The sequence below is a fragment of the Vulpes vulpes genome, chromosome 1, assembly GCF_048418805.1.
Source record: "Vulpes vulpes isolate BD-2025 chromosome 1, VulVul3, whole genome shotgun sequence".
Classification (NCBI taxonomy): Eukaryota; Metazoa; Chordata; class Mammalia; order Carnivora; family Canidae; genus Vulpes; species Vulpes vulpes.
This window is the reverse complement of record NC_132780.1, coordinates 40,322,231-40,344,043: the sequence shown is the minus strand read 5'-3', so window position 1 is coordinate 40,344,043 and position 21,813 is coordinate 40,322,231. Positions and strand designations below refer to the sequence as shown.

At 35.2% G+C, this 21,813-nt stretch overlaps 1 protein-coding gene across 3 annotated transcripts in view; it reads right to left on the bottom strand.

The window, feature by feature from the left end:
* VPS13A (vacuolar protein sorting 13 homolog A) overlaps positions 1–21,813 on the bottom strand; it is a 237,353-nt gene that overhangs the window by 86,592 nt on the left and 128,948 nt on the right. For all 3 annotated transcript variants that reach the window (XM_026001515.2, XM_026001519.2, XM_026001517.2), the window contains exons 34-42: positions 20,694–20,841; positions 17,446–17,596; positions 13,526–13,653; positions 13,053–13,222; positions 12,298–12,515; positions 11,355–11,587; positions 2,789–2,881; positions 1,710–2,063; positions 783–884 (exon numbers count right to left, since the gene is read on the bottom strand). In XM_026001515.2, coding sequence (XP_025857300.2) covers positions 783–884; positions 1,710–2,063; positions 2,789–2,881; positions 11,355–11,587; positions 12,298–12,515; positions 13,053–13,222; positions 13,526–13,653; positions 17,446–17,596; positions 20,694–20,841 — 1,597 coding nt within the window. The remainder of the gene's footprint in view (positions 1–782; positions 885–1,709; positions 2,064–2,788; positions 2,882–11,354; positions 11,588–12,297; positions 12,516–13,052; positions 13,223–13,525; positions 13,654–17,445; positions 17,597–20,693; positions 20,842–21,813) is intronic.

Genomic DNA, 21,813 nt, shown 5'->3' with positions numbered 1-21,813 from the left:
AGGATTCATAGATCCACTACCCACATATATTCTGACCTTAAAAACACCAAAGAAGTTCCTTTATCCATTACTTTATCTGAAATATGTACGAAATAAACATAGTAATCTAATACCAAAAGTTGGACACGCTAGTCACCTTTGTTGTTATATTAACTGGCTTTCAACCACTGATAATTTGTCTGCAGGTGATTGAACCATTATTTAAGAGGAGATAAATTAGCAATTCTTCAGTTCCCTTTGAAACACAATTTCATCCATTTAAAGGTCCTGATTCTTATAATTACATAAATTTACAATATATCTGAAAAACCAGTAATAGTGTACTTCCTTCGAAGAACAAAGGGGAAAAAAAACAACAAAGAACAAAGGAAATGCAGGGTAGAAAACAACCTACAAGATGCTAGAGGCATTTAACAGGGCAGGTCTGAGTGGGGACTCCTCAGAGTCCCTCCTTCCACTTCAGGGAAGGCTCTTAAGCTCTGAGTCTCAGCTCCTTCACAGGTTAAAATGGAGTTAAAAACCTCTAACTTCAAAAGGGTTCAAGCAAAAGTACATTATTTAGAACAGTGTCTGGAACACAGTAAGTGTTACACGATTGTTTGTTAGTAGCAGAGGAGACACTGGCCTTGGGTCTGAAAATCATATTCATATTCACAGGTCAAACAGTGAAGCATGAGGCAAGGCTCCCAATGAGAAAACTTGAACTTTGTTGTTATTAAACTGTTTTCTGTGGTGTGGACATTCTAAGTTTTTGAAAAGCAATTTTCAGACTCCAAATATACCTTGATTCCAAGATTCCATGGTCTAAAATCCTCAGTCTGATCAATTTCTAAGGGTTCAAGCAAAGGCTCCCATACACCGAACATTTCATTGTAATAATGTACCTATAGAGAAAAATTTTGAAATAAGACATTCTTATACTTTCCAAAATGATCTTCCCTGCTGTTTCCCACCACTATTCCTTTTGGCTTTGCTATTTCTTTATATGAAAACTGTTCTCCATGCCTTTACTTAGTTTCTTATACACATTCTCTCAGCACTTACCACACCTAACCTCACTATCTAGTCTTCACAATTTAATCCAGATAAAACTCTCTTTTAAGCATCTCTCCTTGACTTCCAGACTGGGCTAAATATCAAAAACTGTGTCCATTTATCATGTGTTATTGACACATTCATTGTCTTATTCATGAGAGACACAGAGAGAGAGAGAGGCAGAGACACAGGCAGAGGGAAAAGCGGGCCCCATGCAGGGAGTCTGACTTGGGACCCAAGAGACTTCCGGTCTCCAGAAGCAGACCCTGGGCCAAAGGCGGCGCTAAACCGCTGAGCCACCTGGGCTGCCTGAGGCATATCCTTCTATTACTCTTTTAGAAGAGATTTGGAAATAATCTATTATCCTTTTAAAGGAAAAAAGATATTCAATTCTTAACAATAATAATTCTTAATCTAATCCACACTATTAATATATCATCTTTAAGTTAATAAAAATCAATTGAAATATCCAAGTTAGGTTTATATTACAATAAAATAATGTACACATAAAAACCATACCAAGGGCATAAATTTGTACACTTTCTTCCAAAAGAACTGTGAGCCAACATCATATTTAAAATAAGCTTAATTAAAATATCTACATAAGATTTCAAAAATACTCCACATGTAGCATTATTTGTTATAGAATCTGGAAAAAAATTACATATGCTTACTTCTAGTTCAAGCTGACAGTAGAGATTTATCAAGGAACTCCAGTTTTTGCCTTCCCCTGAAAAACGTGACTTTGCCAGCAGCATAGGCACTGTTCTATGACCAATTCCAGCCTCAAGAACTATAAAGATAGAATCAATGTTCATTCTTATGATCTCTCCTTTAAGTATCAATTCAGTTGTGGGAGCTTTGTTTTCAACTTCATTTGGTTCTTCAAGAAACCATATTTTTAAATTCTTTGTATCCTTCTTCTCCCATAAATGTGCTGTAGAAGTAGTTTCCTGTGGGATGGTGTCCTTGGATGTATAAAGTGCTGATGTTATGGTAATCACAGTATTTATGATGACTGGTGAAACCTAGGGAAAAATTTAAACTAATAAAAAAATCTACCCACACCACTTTAAAAAATTAGGTACCTCAAAAAATATTAAATATACTTGAAGGATCATGAAAAAATAATATTAAACTATCAATACCATGAAATAGTAGATATAATTTATTGCCTACAGAATTTTATAACCAATTTCAAATTTTTTTAAAAGATTTATTTTTGAGAGAGAGAGAGCAAGTGCGTGCACATGCACATGTGCACAGGCTGGGGAAAGGGCAGAGGGAGAGGAAGAAAGAGAATCTGGAACAGCACCCCAGCTAATTGCAGAGTCGGATTGTGGGACTCAATCCCATCACCCCAACATCATGATCTGAGCCGAAATCAAGAGTCAAATGTTCAACCAACTGAATGACCCAGGTGCCCCTAACTTACTTCAATTTTTAAAGTATTTATCTGATCTTATAGATATTAGATTGATTTAGTAGAAGTTAACTATGTATACCATAAGAATATTAGATGTTAACTACAGAAGTCAAACACTAATAAAATATGCATCATTCATTATAAAATGTATATTAATACATTGTAAAACAATACATTGCCACATAAAATATTTTCAAAAACACAGATGCTGTTTTTTGCTTATTTAACAATTAAAAGACTTGATATAATAATTGCCTATTTCTAGGTTTTACTACTTTTTAAAAAGGTGCACCAAAGATATGATAAACTGACTACATATTAACTTACCTTTAGTGTGAGGGATTTTACTGATATATCCATCACTTGTGGATCTGTACGTACTTGAGTAGCTTGATAGAACAAATCACAGGGCTGCAAAACCTAGGAGAAAAAATTCAATACCGGCAAATTAACCTTGTTTTAAAATAGTTTTATTTAAAGACATTCCTAGTAATACCTAACTATATATGAAGTATATAAGTTAAAGTAACTTTTTAAAAACACAAGTGACTCAAAACCAGTTATCTTTTACACTTATGATTTATAAGAGAAAGCATTAACAATAGTAACAACATTAATAAAACAGTAAGTCAAAGGATATCTTTATTTTTTTTTATTTTTTTTTAAAGATTTTATTTATTTATTCATGAGAGACAGAGAAAGAGGCAGAGACACAGGCAGAGGGAGAAGCAGGCCCCATGAAGGGAGCCCGAAGTGGGACTTGATCCCGGGTCTCCAGGATCACGCCCTGGGCTGAAGGCGGCGCTAAACCAATGAGCCACCCGGGCTGCCCAAAAGAATATCTTTAAATATGCAAAACCCCATAAAACTTACGTATTTTATTTTACTTAAAATTATAATAAAAATCTTTTCCATTATAAAATTGAAACAAAATAACTTATATAGGAACAGCTACAAATGAGGAAAAATTATAAAAATATTAGGTTTATAAAATAACTTAGTATAATCATAAATTGATTAAATTTTCTCTGATTATGGAAGAATTCTGCCCTCTAACACCAAAAGACTCCTGTTTCTCTCAAATGCAAAATATATTCACTCACCTCCTAAGGTTTCTAAGAGCCTCATACCATTATAACCCAAAGTCTAAAATTTCATCATCTAAATCTGTTAACTCATATATGGATCTCATCTTTCTCTCTCACCAAAATCCAAAATCTTATCTATCTCTTATCAGCTCAAGGTCTAAAATATAAATCCGGTGTAAGTACCTTGGTGTAATATATTAAGTATAGCTACTAGGGCACAATTTCCCTTTTATAGATCTGTGAAAGGGAAAGGAGTTATCTGCTCCCATCCTCCCAAAAGAAAATGGTGGGGCAGACACAGGTCAACAATTACAGATATTCCAGTTAAATGGGGAAAATCAAAGGTAAAAATAAGTCACTAGCCCAAAGTAATCTGAAATCCAGCCAAGTAAATGAGTTTCTTGATTAAGTTTCAAAGCCTAGGAACAATTCTCTGTGGCTCTCCCCTCTACCTTTTGAATCATCCTTCCTTTCCTAGAAAAGGTAGCATAAATTAGCAACCAAGTGGTTTTATCATCCTGCTTCCTGCCAGGAGAAATCTGGGGGATTCAAAGAGTCTCTCTTCATTTTGTACTCCCTGCCCCTGTCAGTCCATAATGGCAGTGTTTTTGCCGAAACCATTTTCTCGAGAACCTTGAGGGACTTCTATAAATTTTACTCCATTAGACAAAAGCAACATCCACTAATCTTTGTGAGATAATCATGGTCTCCTGCTGAGACAGCTAAAGGGTGATACCTTTATGATTCCTAGACACCCTCTGTGTCAAACATGTAAGTCTCTTGAAAGGACTCTCTTGTGTGTCTGAACACCATTTTTTTGGCCTAAGATTTAGCAAAAGTTTATACCATCACACAGTCTTTTTCTCTATGTTACACTTTTGGCAACCATTTTTGACTTTTAGCATCTTCTGCTATTTGGAATGCTAAGAAATATCAAAATCATAAGTTCTGGTTCTCTGGTTCTTTATTCTTTCTCAATTCATTTCTCTCCTCTAGCATTTTACTATACACAATAAGAAACTAGGCAACATCTTCGAATCAGGCAGCTTAGAAATCTCCTTAGGTATATATCCATGTTTGTCACTCAGAGTTCTGCTTTCCAGACAACTGTAAAACACAGTTTGCAGAGCTCCTTGTCACTGTGTTTCCAGCCATCCCTTTAGCTTCCAATAACACAACCTTCACCTTCTTTGTAGGTCCTCTTGGCAGCATCACCAATGATATTTCTACCAAGAGTCTGTTCAACACAACTGAGGCTTTATCATTCTCCATAAAATTCCTCCAGATTCTGCATACTGCCCAGTTCCAAAGCTGCTCTCAACATTCTGAATAAATGGTTACCACAGCATCTTACTACTGGTACAAACATCTGTTATTAGGGAAAGATCTTTTCCCAAGCTCCTTCAGGTTGTCAAATTCATTTCTTTGCGGCCCAAAGACTAAGATCTCCATTTGCTTGCTAGCTGTTGGCCAGAGATTATTTCTATTCCTACTGGTCATTCACAGGTTCTTGTCATGTAGTCTTTTCCTCATGCTCCTTCAAGGTCAGCAGAAAAGCATGGTTGTGGGGTTTCACCATTTTAAAAATTAGGCTAGGCCCATCCAGAATCTCTCTTTGGTTAACTCAAAGTTAACTAATTAGTGACTTAATTATATTTATTGATCCTGTACATGTTCACGATAAAGACTACTGGGCACATGCAGCAGGAAATAGAAATCTTGTACTCCTTTTAGAATTTGCCTATACTGACAATGAAGAATTAGTCAGGAAAAAAGAGATCCAAACCCATTCCTGAATGAAATCACACTAAAATCTACCATTATTCTAATAACATCAGCAAGATCAACTAGTACATAACTTAAATATTCAGTAAATTATTTCTTTAAACTTCAAGGACAAGAAATTATAACTTTACAATACACGAGTCAAGATTTTCAACATAAGATTTGTGTTCTCTCTTCATCTTATAGAAGACAAAACCAAATAATATTATAATTACATATAAAAGCTTCTTTATAGGGGATCCCTGGGTGGCTCAGCGGTTTAGCGCCTGCCTTTGGTCCAGGGCATGATCCTGGAGTCCCGGGATCGAGTCCCACATCGGGCTCCCTGCATGGAGCCTGCTTCTCCCTCTGCCTGTGTCTCTGCCTCTCTCTCTCTCTCTCTCTCTCTCTCTCTCTCTCTCTGTGTGTCCCTCATGAATGAACAAATCCTTTAGGGCAGCCCAGGTGGCTCAGCGGTTTAGCGCCACCTTCAGCCCAGGACGTGATCCTGGAGGCCCGGGATCAAGTCCCACATCGGGCTCCCTGTATTCAAGAGGAGCCTGCTTCTCCCTCTGCCTGTGTCTCTGCCTCTCTCTCTCTCCATGTCTCTCATGAATAAATACATAAAAACATTTAAAAAATAAAAAAATAAAAATAAATAAAATCTTTTAAAAAATTAATTTAAAAAGTTTCTCTATAACTTGGAAACTTTTTAAAATAGTCCCTTCCCAAAATAAATATGAAGGTATATGTTGATCCTTACCCAATTCCTTTATTTTCAAATCTAGTTATTGAAGATTAAAAATGCAGGTAGTCATTAACAGTAAATGTATTTATGACAAAACTACATTAAAGTTGTCAGTGACATAGTCCATACAGATGAATTTAATGATGTAAAGACATTCTTTTTTTTTTTAATTTTTATTTATTTATGATAGTCACACACAGAGAGAGAGAGAGAGGCAGAGATACAGGCAGAGGGAGAAGCAGGCTCCATGCACCAGGAGCCTGATGTGGGATTCGATCCCGGGTCTCCAGGATCGCGCCCTGGGCCAAAGGCAGGCGCCAAACCGCTGCGCCACCCAGGGATCCCCTTTTTTTTTCTTTTTAAGATTTTACTTATTTATTTGTTAGAGAGAGAGAGAGAGAGAGAGAGAAAGAGAAAGAGATGCAGGCTCAATGCAGGGAGCCTGATGTGGGACTCGATCCCGGGACTCCAGGATCACGCCCTGAGCTAAAGGCAGACACTCAACTGCTGAGCCACCCAGGTGTCCCTGTAAAAACATTTAAAAAGGAACTATTTTCTTAGTAGTATTATATGTCTCCAACTATAGCCATTGTGATTTCAATGCTATTTCTGTCATTTTTTTCCTCCTTACTCTCTCACCTAAGTGTTCCCAGTCTTATGTGATTTTCACTACCGATGCATTCCTTCCCCAATGCTACTACTTCCCCTTCAAAGAAGCAGTTTTAGGCTACATACAATATCTTCAGAAACCTACCAGAGCTCACTATAAATTCCCTACTTTACAAACACTATCTTGATGGTGGGAAGGAGTATCCTAAGTTGAAGACCACTGAATAACAAAATGACAAGGAAAAAGGCAGAGTATATGAGGTACAGGTGCTGGTACACAAGCAGATGTGGAGTGGGAACCTGTGCTCTCTGGAACCCAGGTTCTCTGCATATGCTATCCTTTCATCCTGAAACACACTCCTGTTGACTCTCCTGTGGAAGTTTAAATAGCTAATACCTACTTACCTTTCAGGTATCAGCATAAATCTCATTTCTACTGAGAATCCTCCCTCAGCTACTCTTCCAGGAGTTATACAGTCTTCTATTATAGAATAAAGTACTTTTTAACAAAATATAGAAGAAATTAAAATAGTCTCCAATTTAGGATATTTCAGCCATAAATGTAAGGCTCATAGGCTATAGGAAAAACTATTAATATATTTTATTGTAAAAATAGTAAAAAATATTATACTTCTTTCAATAGATGTTAGTAAGCACTCATTAAAATTCCACATTTATTCATGATTAAGATTCTTCCAAAATTAGATATGGAAAATTTCTCAACATACTAAAGGTTTTCTACATAAATTCACAAGCAAATATTAAAATCATACTAATATCACCTAACTTAACAACAGGAATAGAGCGAGGATGAATCATTATCATCATTCAAGGAACATACACTGTTACTATTGCTGGTGATTTTTAGAAAATCTAACACCATTTAAAATATTATTACATGTAACAAGTCTAGGAAAATTATAGAGTAAGATAAATTCATTTTAAAAGCTGACAGCTCAGACACAAAAAAGAATGGAATCTTCCCAGTTGCAACATCACGGATGCAGTTACAAAGTATTAATGTTAAGTAAAATAAGTTGGTCAGAGAAAGACAAATACCATATGATTTCACTCATATGTTAAATTTAAGAAACAAAACAGATGAACATATGGGAAGAAAAAGAAGAGGCAAACGAAGAAACAGACTCGTAACTACAGAGAACAAACTAATGGTTACTGGAGAGGAGGTGGGTGAGGGATGGTCAGAACAGGTGATGGGGCTTAAGAAGCATCTGTGATGAGCATGAGATGCATGGAAGTGTTGAATCACTATATTGACACTTGAAACAATATTACATTATAAGTTAACTAACTGGAATTTGAATTTTAAAAAGCTGACAGCTATTAGGATATAAAATAAATTCAATTAACTGGATCATGATTTAGCTTTTATTAGGATTTAGGGATCTATTCAAAAATTATTATAAAACCTAATGGATGGGGGATCCCCAGGTGGCTCAGCAGTTTAGCACCTGCCTCTGGCCCAGGGCGTGATCCTGGAGTCCCGGGATTGAGTCCCATGTCGGGCTCCTGGCATGGAGCCTGCTTCTCCCTCTGCCTGTGTCTCTGCCTCTCTCTCTCTCTATGTCTATCATGAATAAATAAATAAATCTTAAAAAAAACACTTTAATGGATGAAATAAGGTCAGACAAATATAAATTTATACTCTCCAGGAAGCAAAGATGAGAACATTCCATATGTTAAAATGGGTAGAAAAATTTGGTGTCATATATCCTTTGAAAATTAAGTAAATTTTGTTTTAAAAAATGAATGTATACATTTTACATACATTTTTACAAGTTTCATGAAGTTCTACTAAGCATCCATTGACCCCAGTTAATATTATGAAATTTTGTTTCTTGTTAATATAAAATGACTACAGCATCAATTAAAGTTCCACTAACTACAACTTATCAAAATGTATGTGGCCAAAAATGCAGGTTGGCTATAAATACACTTCTCAAAGTTCCCTGTAATTATAGAAGTTTCCCTTAACACATGGTTACCCAGTGGAAGATCTCCTTTTCTAGACTTCTATTTCCATCTGAGCAGGAAGCAACTTGTAGCACAGTAATAATCCATCTACAAGCTGAAAGTCATTTAAAAAGTCTGCTTCACAGTATAAGCAAGCTACCAAAGCAACCTTGCGAAGTCCAGAAGGGGAAAAAAGGAGCAGAAAAATTATCTCAAAATGTGGAAGTGATTTACCTTTTAGTTTTTTGTCAAATTCTTCAGCTATATACTAAGCAGAAGGCTATTGCTAAGTAGAGTGGAATGGTCCACAGAATTGGACTAAAAAGAAAAAATCAATTTCTTTGAACAAGTAGATTAAGTTGTATCCTAGGAATTGCCCAACAAGATGGGTAGTTAAACTATGCTTTAGCTACTTTTTTGGGGGGTATGTCTTATTACAGCAGCCTAATTAGCACAGAATTTCATACCTTATAGTTGGCACACTGTAACAAAGTCAAAATATCTGACTGATTTAGCAACTGAAATGGACATGGGATATTCAAAATGAGAGAGGATGTCAAACTACCTCCATTTTAACCTCTATCTGTACTTTCTAAATGATTAAGTTTTTCCATGCATCTGATTTCTTAACTCAGGCAAAAGACCCTGGGGCAAAGCATCCCCTCAAGCAGGAAGAAATACCGTGAGCCTGCAAGATCCCATGTGACTGACCCCAAGACAATGATTGACCTGACCTTTACCTCCCTCCCTCGCCTCTGTCCCACATTTTCCTTATATAAACATAGAAACATTTTCTGCATTTTGGAGACAGTCTTTGAGATACTGTTCCACTGCCCCACTGTCTTCCCAGTGTTGGCCTCACTGAAATAAATTCCTTTCTTATTTCAGCACCACTCATGTTTCTGCCTTTGGATTTTGCAAGCAGCCAGTAGCTGAGTGCTATCTGTTTGGGACTCCAAAGCCAGGTGCTCTTGGACACCTGTACTCTGGCTACAAAAATACGAAGCTGATGACTTTAACAGTGCCTCAGCAAAATATTTGGTAAAACTGTTACTGGTGATACTTAGGAAGGCAGACAATGTACTTTTTAAAAAAGCCTAAAACTTCCATCAGACAGATTTGGAATATTCAGAATGTTGCTATGTGTTAGTTCCCTCATTCTGCTGTTTGCAAAGCCCTAGAAGAGGAAGGAAAATATTGAGGAGACTCAGGCTCTAAAGAGGAACCTCAGCAAGAGATAAGACTGCGGCTCCTTGATTTTTGATAAAATCAAACATGGTAACTAGCCTGTGGCAAAAACAACAAATATTAGAGTACAGATAGTGACTGTCCCCCTCAATAAATCTTATAATCCAAATATTAAAGTAGCCTTTACTGAATCAGGATGAAGGCAGAATTGGTAGAAATATAGAGATTAGTAAATAAAGAGTTTTCTAGAATAAATGAATGCATTCTTTGGTTACAGTTGCTTACACCCGGAACTACCTAGATGTAAACTAAATGTTCAAGGAATGAAGAACTGCCAGAGAAACCATTATCAGCCATGCAAAACCTGTTTTTAATTCAACTATTAGAGCAATCTCCAAGTAACCAACTCAGTAGAAAGTAAGCTGTGAAAACAGTGCAGTTCCCAAAAAAAGACAATAGCCACTTCAGATGTGTCTACAGTAAATAATGGTTAAAAAAAAAATCTTTTAGAGGGGAAAGCCAGGGCCATCTGAGAAAATGACAATGTTCTCCCATGGGAGTGAAAATGGAAGACTCCAATATAGCATATCCCAGGAACTTGACTCCATTGCAAGAGTTCCAAGTTTTCACATTTCTGCTCAGAAGGATATGACAATCATTATGGATAAGTGACCACAAAGCACTCCCTACTTTTCTGAATGGGTTTTTAAATTGCAATTATCCTGTCCTTATACCACCATTATATAGTAGTTTTGTGTATGGTGACTGACTGACTGCTGAAATGCCACAGCTTGTCTCTTAGTTAACAGATCATCAAAAAGAAGAACTCACAGCAGCCTGAACAAAGAAAACTACCATCTAAAGATCCTGGATTTGGAGATCACATCGTCTGAGGAAGAGATGGATATGTTCCATGAATGAGAAAAAGACAAATATGAATTATTTGTGTGGACAAAGGAAGAAACCTCTGAGTGGACCAATAGAGCAAGGACCTCTAATTGTCACCTGACATCTCCTCTTCTACAGAAATAAAAGTTTTATCTGAGCATAAAGTAGCTCAGAAAAAAAGACCACATTCCCCAACCCTTTTTGAAGATTAAGTGTGGTCATACTGCTAAACTCAAGCTGTTAGAAAGAAAATATAACTGAGCAAAAATGTCAAGATGGGAGTAAAATTTTTTTAATTATAAAACTGAAACAACAAAGCAAACAACTGGTAGAAACTCTCAAAGGCCTAAGAGCAGTGAAGAGCTTATACGTGGTCAGAAAGCGAAGGTGAGGTCTTTGAGAAGTGAAAACAACACCTTAGACTATTCCCCAAAATACATACAACACTGAGGAGCAACTGAAGAAAGAAAGAGTTTCAAAGCTGATGTAATAATAATCTAGACTAGGCTCTCTGAGAAGAAAGAAAGGTATTTTACAGAGAAAGGCTGGAGAGTATGTAGGTAATTTTCTAAAGTAGTATATGATAAATACAAAAGAGTTTACAATTAAGCCGATAATGAAAGAGTAAACTCACAGTAGTGATTTTGCCTTTTCTCTTGACTGGAAGAAATGGGCAGGCTCTCACTTGAAGATCTTTAATGGCAGCAGTCATTGTATTATTCTCAAGGTCACCTTTCCAACAAATTTCACACTGTGTTGTAATGACTAAGGCAGGAGCATCACTTCTTGTCATATCAGCCACAAACACAATTTCAGGATTTTTAATAATAATATTCATTTCCCACTTTACTGATTCTTGTACAGGTACTAAACAGAAACAAAAACAAGTTCACATTTTAAAATATGTATAAATCTTTGTGACACATATTATTTATGCATAATTATTTATGAGAAAATGTTTTTGCATTCCAAGTAAAAAAATAAAAGATTCTTAGATCCCAAAGAAATCTACTGAAATTCTCCTAGTGTAAGCGTTCAAGATGCTATAGTCTTCAAAACATCTTAAAATGTGAGGGAAAAAGTCTTTAATGGCAAACTGGAAACTAACCCAATTTCCAACTATCAACTTGATACTACTACTGCTATGCCACAATGAACGAAATACGTAAAAGATAGTGGAGAGCTATAAAAATAACCAAAAAAATAATAAAATAAAAATAACAAAAATAAAAGAGTACCTTAAGTTAAAATACTATTTTTAATTATGAAAAGTAATGGTTGGTTCATTATTCTCCTGTTTTTTTTTTCAAAAAAAATATTTTGAATTGCTTCCTTTAGGGAAGTATATTTGCTTATTATAAATCTCATAATTTTGGAATCCAATATACATTTATATGTTGAAAAACACGCAAACTACACATCTGGAAAGCACATTTTAGTTTTCCTCTTACCTCTAAAAAATAAAGATTTTAATTTAGTAAGTCACTTAACCTCATCATCTAGATAGATCATCAATGGTCAGTGCAATTATAGCACTTCAGTAATAGATATATGAAATATTTTAGCTAATAACTCACCTTCTTCCTTAGCAGTCCATGTTTGAACACTGGTTTCTACAGCAGTGCCTGTGGTGTAGGCCTCAAGAAAGACATTTGCAACTGTCAGCAGAAATTCCACACTTGCACAAATATACGTTTCTTGAAGGACTAAATCAGCCACCCAACCATCTCTGACTCTCCTATACTTTACATCCATCATGTCCTTTTTGTCAAAACCAACTGTCAGTCCTATCATTCTGAAAAACATAATAATATTTCCTATGAGAATCTTAAAAGTAACCAAACACACCAATGAAAGTCAAAAGACGTCTTATCCATTTTACTAATATAGCAAACCAGCATTCTGAAGTTATTTCTCCTAAAGGATCACAAAGTACTCAAAATAACAGACTTAGGAATTTCTAGAGCAAAACTTTTATAAACTAGGAAGTACATCTGTAAGAAATTAGAACTTATAATGTCTACATATTTGCCTTCTTTTCATGTTTTCCCATTACAACTTGCAAAGATCAAGAATAACTTAGATAATAGAAATTAATTTTAAAAACCAATCTCACGGCACTGATTATTTCTATTTAACCAATCCATCAACTATCCAGTAAAAACAGCACATAACTGAACCAGGACATTTGAAATGGTTGATGGAGAACCATGACTCCATTAAATTGAAGCTCTGAAGATCTTAGGATGCATAAACATGCAACTCTGGGAATATGTTTTTTTTTTAAGATATTATCAACCCTTTCTCAAGTAAAAAGTAAGAACGCTATTACCTAGGAGTTGCCTTCTTGACATGAGGCCTTTTATCATCTAAAATACAATTTTTTAATGAGAAGGAAGAAAATGTTGAGTCATCTGTATACATTTTTGCAGTGCTTATGATATTCTCCAACTTAAATTCAGCAAGTTTCAGAGAAGGATCACGAACATCTGTAAAGGAAGTCTATGGAAGAGGAAATCAATACAAATTTTATACAAAAACAAAGTCTAACACATTTTAAGAGATGAACTACCACATTTTCTATCTCCATAGGGCTCACTAATGAAAGGCCAAAGAAAATAATTTAAAGGGTTATTTTTTACGTCATTGCCTATAGGAAAGATAACATCTTAAAAGTGTAGTGGTTCAATGTATTTCGTTGTTAAAATGAAATGATCAGTAACATTTTTCAGAGGAAAAGATACTCTAAAACACATATGAAATATTAACAATTGGTGAAAAATTATTTTGTCCTCCCTAACTTACCTTTTCAAGACCTGGACTATACAGTACCATGGTGAGATAGTCCGTTCTGAAGCTCATATTCAGTGTTGTCTTAACTTGAGAGGCCTGTGAATGTACTTCTACCACAGCAGCAGTCACTACAGTTGTTCCTTGGAAAGTTAAAAGTTATTAGATAAAGTCAAGAAAGGTAGAAGTCATTAAAATAGGTTTGAAATAGGTTTAACAGAATCCTAAAATATGTAGTATGTTATTCAAGAAAATAAGAGGAAATTCAGATGTTGAACTCAGTAACTTCTGGCTTAGACTTTTTTCTGTGATAACTTGAGAATAATAATTAAATGCTTGGTGCTTCCATTTCCATTTTTGTAAAATGAGAATAATAGAACTAACCTCTGGGTTTGTTTAGGGGATTAAGTACTACCTGACACATAGTTTCATATTCAAATTTTACTTCAAAAAAACCAAACAAAATATTTTAGATGATATTTTTTAAAACTGTTTCACTGAAAAGCAGGATCCAAAATTCATTTTTGCTTTAAAATCATCTGGTGGGAAGCAATGAAACGCCGGACACCTGCACCCCAATGTTTATAGCAGCAATGTCCACAATAGCCAAACTGTGGAAGGAGCCTCGGTGTCCATCGAAAGATGAATGGATAAAGAAGACGTTGTTTATGTATATAATGGAGTATTACTCAGCCACTAGAAACGACAAATACCCACCATTTGCTTCCACGTGGATGGAACTGGAGGGTACTATGCTGAGTGAAATAAGTCATTCGGAGAAGGACAAACATTATATGGTCTCATTCATTTGGGGAATATAAAAAATAGTGAAGGGGAATAAAGGGGAAAGGAGAAAAAATGAGTGGGAAATATCAGAAAGGGAGACAGAACATGAGAGACTCCTAACTCTGGGAAACAAACTAGGGTGGGTAGAAGGGGAGGTGGGCGGGAGGTGGGGGTAACTGGGTGATGGGCACTGATGGGGGCAATTGATGGGATGAGCACTGGGTGTTATTCTATATGTTGGCAAATAGAACACCAATAAAAAAATAAATTTATATATATGTGTGAGTGTGTGTGTGTGTGTGTGTGTGTGTGTGTGTATATATATATATATATATATATATATATATATATATATATAAATAAAGTCCAAATTGGGTGCACATGAAAAAAAATAAAATGAAAAAAATAAAATCATCTGGTGGGATGGGGGAAGAAAATGCAGAGTTAAAGCTGTGACAAAGGCAGCCACATGATACCAATTGTTGAAACTGTGTTGATGGGCACATTTGGGTTCATTACCTTATTCCTTCCCCTTTGGTGTATATGTGCCTATTTCAAGAAAATTGTTAAAACAGTAATATACTTAAATGTCTATTTTTTGTTTCAATTCAGACATTATTTATACTATACACTCCCCATTAAGTCCTTACCACTTTCTCTATCCTATCTTCCTATTTTCCAGCTTTGGTCAGTTATGTTCTTCATCTCTATGTTAACATGGTTAATAATATTTACATTCTTATTTACAGTAAATATTCCATGTGTTAACTATAACTATGTGATAATTTTCAATGAAGAGAATTAACAGTTTATTATGTAACACTTTCTCTGCTGCTACATCACTAGTCCATCTCTCAAAAAAGAAGAATCTCTTCTAACAGTGGCTCAAAATTGTACAAAACTTAATCCACTTTACCTCTAGACTAGACTATGTAGTAGAGATGTCTCCCTTTTAGGAACCAAAAACATGTCCTCCTTTCTATATCACTTATGTAATGTAGTTAATTAACTCATTCTACATATTTTATGACATTTATGCTATTTTTCTTTTTAAAGGCATTCTTCTACTTTTTAAAATTTTCTTAAGGCATTCTGACTTCCTCTGTAATAAAACCAAGGACTGTCTAGCCCAGTAAAACATAATTTTGGGATCCCTTTTCAGTGCACTCCTGACTACTAAGGAGTACCCACTGTTTTTAGATCCCATGTTTTCCTTTTTCCTGGATTCCTTATTTGTTTTGCTAGATTACATTTTCAAACTAATTGCTTTAGGAGTATGGAAGAAGTAAATTTTGAGTCATTACAAATGTGAGTTATTGTGTTTTCACATTTTATGGTTTGAATAAAATAGAATTCTAACTTCAAAATCATTTTCCTTAGAAATTTGACTATAGGGAAGCCCAGGTGGCTCAGCGGTTTAGCGCCATCTTCAGCCCAGAGCGTGATCCTGGAGACCTGGGATCGAGTCCCACGTCAGGCTCCCTGCATGGAGCTGCTTCTCCCTCTGCCTGTCTCTTTGCCTCTCTCTCTCTCTCTCTCTCCCTCTCTCTCTCTCTCACTGTGGCTCCCATGAATAAATAAATAAAATCTTAAAAAAAAAAAAAAGAAATTTGACTATAGTTCTCCATTGTCTCTTATTATCATCTATCTACCCATTCCATCCAGTTCTGTTCATGATACTCTGATTCTAATCACTCTTTTTCCAAAACCCTAATAAACAATCTGATTTTGCTCTGAAACTAAAAATCTGACCTTTGTTGTTGACACTTCATGAAAATGTGTTTGCACAATCTTTGTTTATTAAATCTCCTTGAAACATGTTAGATTTTTTTATACCATAGAATTTCAATATTTATTTAGCTCTAGAGATTTTCTTCTACTATTTCTTTGAAAGATTCTTCCATTTCCTTCTTTCTCCTAAGATACTTATTATTCTGGATTTTGCAACTTTTGAAAGGTCTAAATCCTTAAGTTGTATCTCATTTTACATCCCTGTGGCTTATTTTTCCACTACCATGGGAAATTACATCAACTATATATTCCAACTCAGCACCTACATTTTGACCTCATGTTTACTGCATTTGTTCTGTTTCAAAATTTCACCAATCATATTTTTGGTTCCAAGAACTCTTTCTTATCTTGAAAGAGTGGAAGGTAGTGATGGTAGGGTTCAGTTTCTATATTCTCAAAATCCTCTGATTATGGATGAGATAATGTTTGTTTTATGTTTGTTTATATTCTTTTGTTACTTCAATTATTTCTATTTCACTCAGAAAACAGTATTCTGTTATCCTGGTTTCTTTTATGCTTGGGTTCTCACTATTTTCTTAACCTGGCCAGGAATATTTTATCAATAAAAGACTGAGTGATTATTCTACCCAATAAAGATCAAGTTTCCTATAACGTAATAATGTAGGGTTGTTTTTGTGTTAGGATTCTCCCTGACTAGAAAAAGGTGTGTGTTATCGCAGGGATTTGCAAGAGTAGGTCTGGTAGACTAATAGGTTTCATTTTGAGGTAAGTAGATTTGAGGATCCCTAAAATGTCAGAATGAGAGCTCTATTCTTGCAAAGCACAATCATCCCAGCAGCCCTAAATGAGTCAATTCTATGTGCTGGTGCTGAACTTAGAACCCAGTCAGGTTCCACACAAGCACAATAAATCCAATATTAGATGCAACCTCTTTCTGAGTTACAGTTTCCTCTGCCCTGTTCTATCCATCTATCTTCCAGCTACTTGTTGAAATTCATCATTTACTAATGATCATTCCTTCTTGACATCCTTAATATTTTGATATTCCCAATTTAGTATAAAATATTCCATCTGTGATATATGTTGCACTAGGCATTAGGGAGAAGAGGAGGATGGGGAGAAAAACTGTGAATAAGAATATATAGGGTAGTTGGGGTAACAAGAATATGAAGGAATTTTGTCACAACAAAACCAGGAATTTTAATTCAAAGGGAAAAAAAATCAACAGAAAGTCTAGTAACAGGCCATTTAGAGAGACCTAGATAGGATTAGCTACTTAAAAAAGATCTTTAAATCTTATTTTCTGAAAACTCAAACTAGAGAATGGAAAGGATGGAGGAAGAAAGGTGGGGATTGGAAATGGGGATGGCATGGCTAATCTGAGGTCAAGAACATACCTTCTAAATGGTGTGAAGCATTAGTAACTCCACTATTAATATTACTCTGATCTTTTATTCCTCCAGGTGAGGCACCATCACCTTCTTCGTACCATATATTGCCATATAATGTTTTAAAAATAGTTGTTAAATCTTCTTGACTAAGAATGAACTGTGAAAATAAAGATTTAGTTAACATTAACGTTACTACTATGTAGTTAAAAATTCTCTTACATTGAAAAGCAAGTGTTTCATTTCAGACCTCTACAAACTAATTTTTTAATGCATTAGATATTTCTACTAAGAGATTACTCAGTTTCCTCAATGACCATGTGATCCTTAGTAGCTTGTGAAATACAGGTACTAAATGTCAATACCAATGAAACTATGAATGGTAAGTTTTCTTATGAATAGATCAATTAACCTAATAACTAAAAACCTTTAAAATGAACTTTCATCTTTAATTATCTAGCTACTTTGCATTTTTTTTGGCTACTAAGCCCCTCAATTTACAAATACAAATTACTTAAAAATAATGATTTGCCTCATGAAAAATAGTTCACAATGTGTTTTACATGAGTTATTATTTCATTTGAACCTCATAAATGTTCTAGGTATATATAGAATATAGGTATATATAGGATATAAAGAATATATCCTGGGAAGCCTAGATGGCTCAACTGTTAAGCATCTGCCTTCAGCTCCGGTCATGATCTCGAGGTCCTGGGATCAAGCCCCATGTCAAGCTCTTGCTCAGCGGGGAGTCTGCTTCCCCTCTCCCTCTGCCACTCTCCCTGCTTGTGTGCTTTCTCTTTCTCAAATAAATAAATATTTAATAATAATAATAATAAATAATAATAATACATCCTGATTGTATAAGAATCTGAGACTTAAATGGTTAAATATCATACTTAAATCCACCTCAAAACCCAAGGTGTTGCAAATTTAGCTTAAAAATCATCAACATGGGATCCCTGGGTGGCGCAGCGGTTTGGCGCCTGTCTTTGGCCCAGGGCGCGATCCTGGAGACCCGGGATCGAATCCCACATCAGGCTCCCGGCGCATGGAGCCTGCTTCTCCCTCTGCCTGTGTCTCTGCCCCTCTCTCTTTCTCTCTGTATGACTATCATAAATAAATAAAATAAAATTAAATTAAAAAAAATCATCAACGTAAGAACTGTATCGAAAGCTGTGATGGTTAATTCTATGTCACCTTGACTAGGTCATAGGATCTACATATTTGGTTCAATATTATTCAAGATGTTACATAATATGATATGTATCTAGAATATATACATAATGCACGAACCATCTACAAATGCCCAGCTGCCTTCTGGGGCAGACCAACTAGGATGAAATTGGGTCTTCATGATCCACCCAAGTAGTTAACAGCTGTTGCAGCCCACCTCAGGACCCACATATATGACCCTTCCTGATCTCATCCTCAGTGTCAAGGAGAGGCTAAAATGGAGTCATCAAGAAGTTAGTCTACTGTATTCAGACCAAGTGTATAAACAAACACACACAAATATACCCATTCTATTGACTAGGTTTCTCTTGGGAACTATAATACAATAGCAATCATGTAAAACATGAAAAACAAATACCCCATGAATTTTAAACTGATAATGTTTAATCACCTCAAGAAAATAATTTTAATCCCACAAAATTTAAGTTTTATTTATACCAGTATTCCTTTGACTATATTTCTAAGATGATATATAATCTAGTGTTTTCTTAAGATTCAGTCCATGTATATCCTATTCATGCTACTTATACTGTGCCTTTTGTCTTTTCACTTATTCATGACACTAACCTTTTATTATATATCTGGTACTGCAAAATAGTATGTTCATTTAAATTAACAACCACACCTAAACCATGTCTTTTAATTAGTACATGTATACTGATGCCCCCCAAATATCAATATGAATCATCACTCTTCCCTCTTACCAACAGCTTGGTCCAGGAAGTTGCAAGAAATATAAGGATCCCAGGACTGTTGGTCTATGGCTCTTACATGTCAGGACAGGCTATCTTGCTACTCCCAAATGTCTGACAAGTCAGAAATCACAAGCTGTAGCACTTAGTCTAGATGCTTTAGAGTAACTGATTCCAGCCTCTCCCTGATCCAAGAGAGGTCAAATATGTGGATCCACGTCCGTATCTGCAGACTATTCAGGTGGATCAGGATAGGAGAAGACCCAATTTCATCTGCCCTGGAAGGCAGTCAGCCTTTTATAGATCATGTGCAACATCACCTCAACATTCTACATGCATTCTTCCTGGAGAAATAAAATCTTAAGAAAAGGAAGAAAATGCCTTCCATTTATAAGCTAAGGAGTCTAATATGATCTTATACAACAAGAACTTACAGATTTTCAGTTGAGATGATCATGTTTAAATTCCAAATGTATTTCTGAATTAAAAATCTGAAACCTTTAAAAATGATGGTTTTCTCTTTTTAAATACAATTTCTAGGGGGATATAGAAAAGAAACTGGGGGTGGGAGGAAGGAAGAGGATTTGTTAAGCAGGCTTTTTAAAGTAACCTGTTGTCACTTCAGCAAAGCATATGATACAGTTTTGACTTCCACGCAGTCAAGGGGGCAGATGGGAACTTGTGGATAAGTACATTAGAAATCTGTGAAGCAGTATCAACTAATAGGGAGGTAACGTTATGTGTAAGGAACTAACCCATTTACCATTTTAATCATCAAACTCTTCTACTTCTAGGAACTTCTCTAGGTTATTTCACATGTTGTCATGGCTTTAAATACTATGCAGATGCTGAAGACTTTTACATTATTATTTCTAACTTAGATCTCTCCACTAAGTTCTAATTTAATATATCCAACTGACTAATTAATATTTGTTTTCTGTATGGAATTTACCACGATTTATAACTATTTTAATTGCATGCCTATGTACTTTTTTATAGCCTAACGATCATGCCTCTAGATCACAATGACTGCTAGCCCTTGCATTAGACTAGTTAGGTTCCATGAAGCCAGAGATAATACCATGGTTTCTTTGCCAATGTCTCTCCATATATAGCACAGGACCTAACGCAGAGTAGCCATTCAAACATTTGCTCAATGGAGAATATTCAATGAATTCTAACTTAATATTGTTACTATTTCTTTTTTTTATTGTTACTATTTCAATTTTGAAAAGCTGAGCAATATGTAACATCTACACCAAAATATCTTAGGTTCCCAAGCAATATTTTTAACTAAAAACAGAAATCAACAAGCATCCAAAAAGTTACCTCCATGGGCTTTAACTGAGCATTTACGTTAAAACAAGGAACTTCCTGGTACCACTCCCAAGATAAATTCCGCTCAACAATCACCTCAAGATTTAATGGCAGTAGCAGATCTAGTACTTCCTGGTATGTATCATTAATAAATTGAGTCCTATAAGTAGAAAGGAAATTGTTTTGTTTCATATATACATAAAGTAAAAATTTTTAATTTATCATTCTATACACAAATAATAAAAATCCGTAATTTGTGTTTGAAAAGAAAAATAAAATCTACCCAGCTTCCCAAGTCAAAATGAGAGATATTCCATCCCACTGTGAATTTAGGTCACTTTGTCTGAGCTCAAGTGTTCCATATTGTAGAGAAATCAATCTTTAGAATAAGATTATGCAGTATGTTAAAAAGTACCAAAAATATATAATTTGGATAGTAAACCCTTAAAATGAGGACTATCTCCATATAACTGGTATATATACATTATAGAAGACCTCATTACAAAAATAACTTAAGTCACTCGCTTAGATATGGAGAATACCAACATATCCCCTTACCTTGATAACAAAGTTATACCATATACAATTTCTATTTCTGTGGATGAAAAAAAAAGTTGAATATGGGAGATTTTATCAAGTTGAACATATTTGTTAAGTTGAACAATATTTGCCTTTCCAAATATTTGTAAGGGTAGGACTGACACTCAGGAATGATGAAAGCAGTAATAGGTTACTGAATCCCTTTCAAGTGACAACGTGACCACTGAAGCCCCTCACTGTACATTCAAGTAACAACATCAAAGTGGTACTCCTTAATAATGTACTGGCAGATTTTAACTGGCAGCAAATTCCAAATCCTTCCATTAGGGTATGAAGCTATGACTACAGAATTTTAGATTCACTTACTCAAGTGAAGAGAAATACGGGAATCATCGGGGATCTCTCAGAATGCCTACCATAGTACCATTTTGTGAATTAACTACAGAGTAACACTATACTCTTTATGCATGTGTGCTTGCAATCTCCACTTAATAGGAATAAGTTAGGAAATTTAAAAGGCCTGTAGAGAATATTTCAAATGCAGTTTTATTTTTAAAATTATTTTTAATTTTTTTACATTTCAGTATAATTA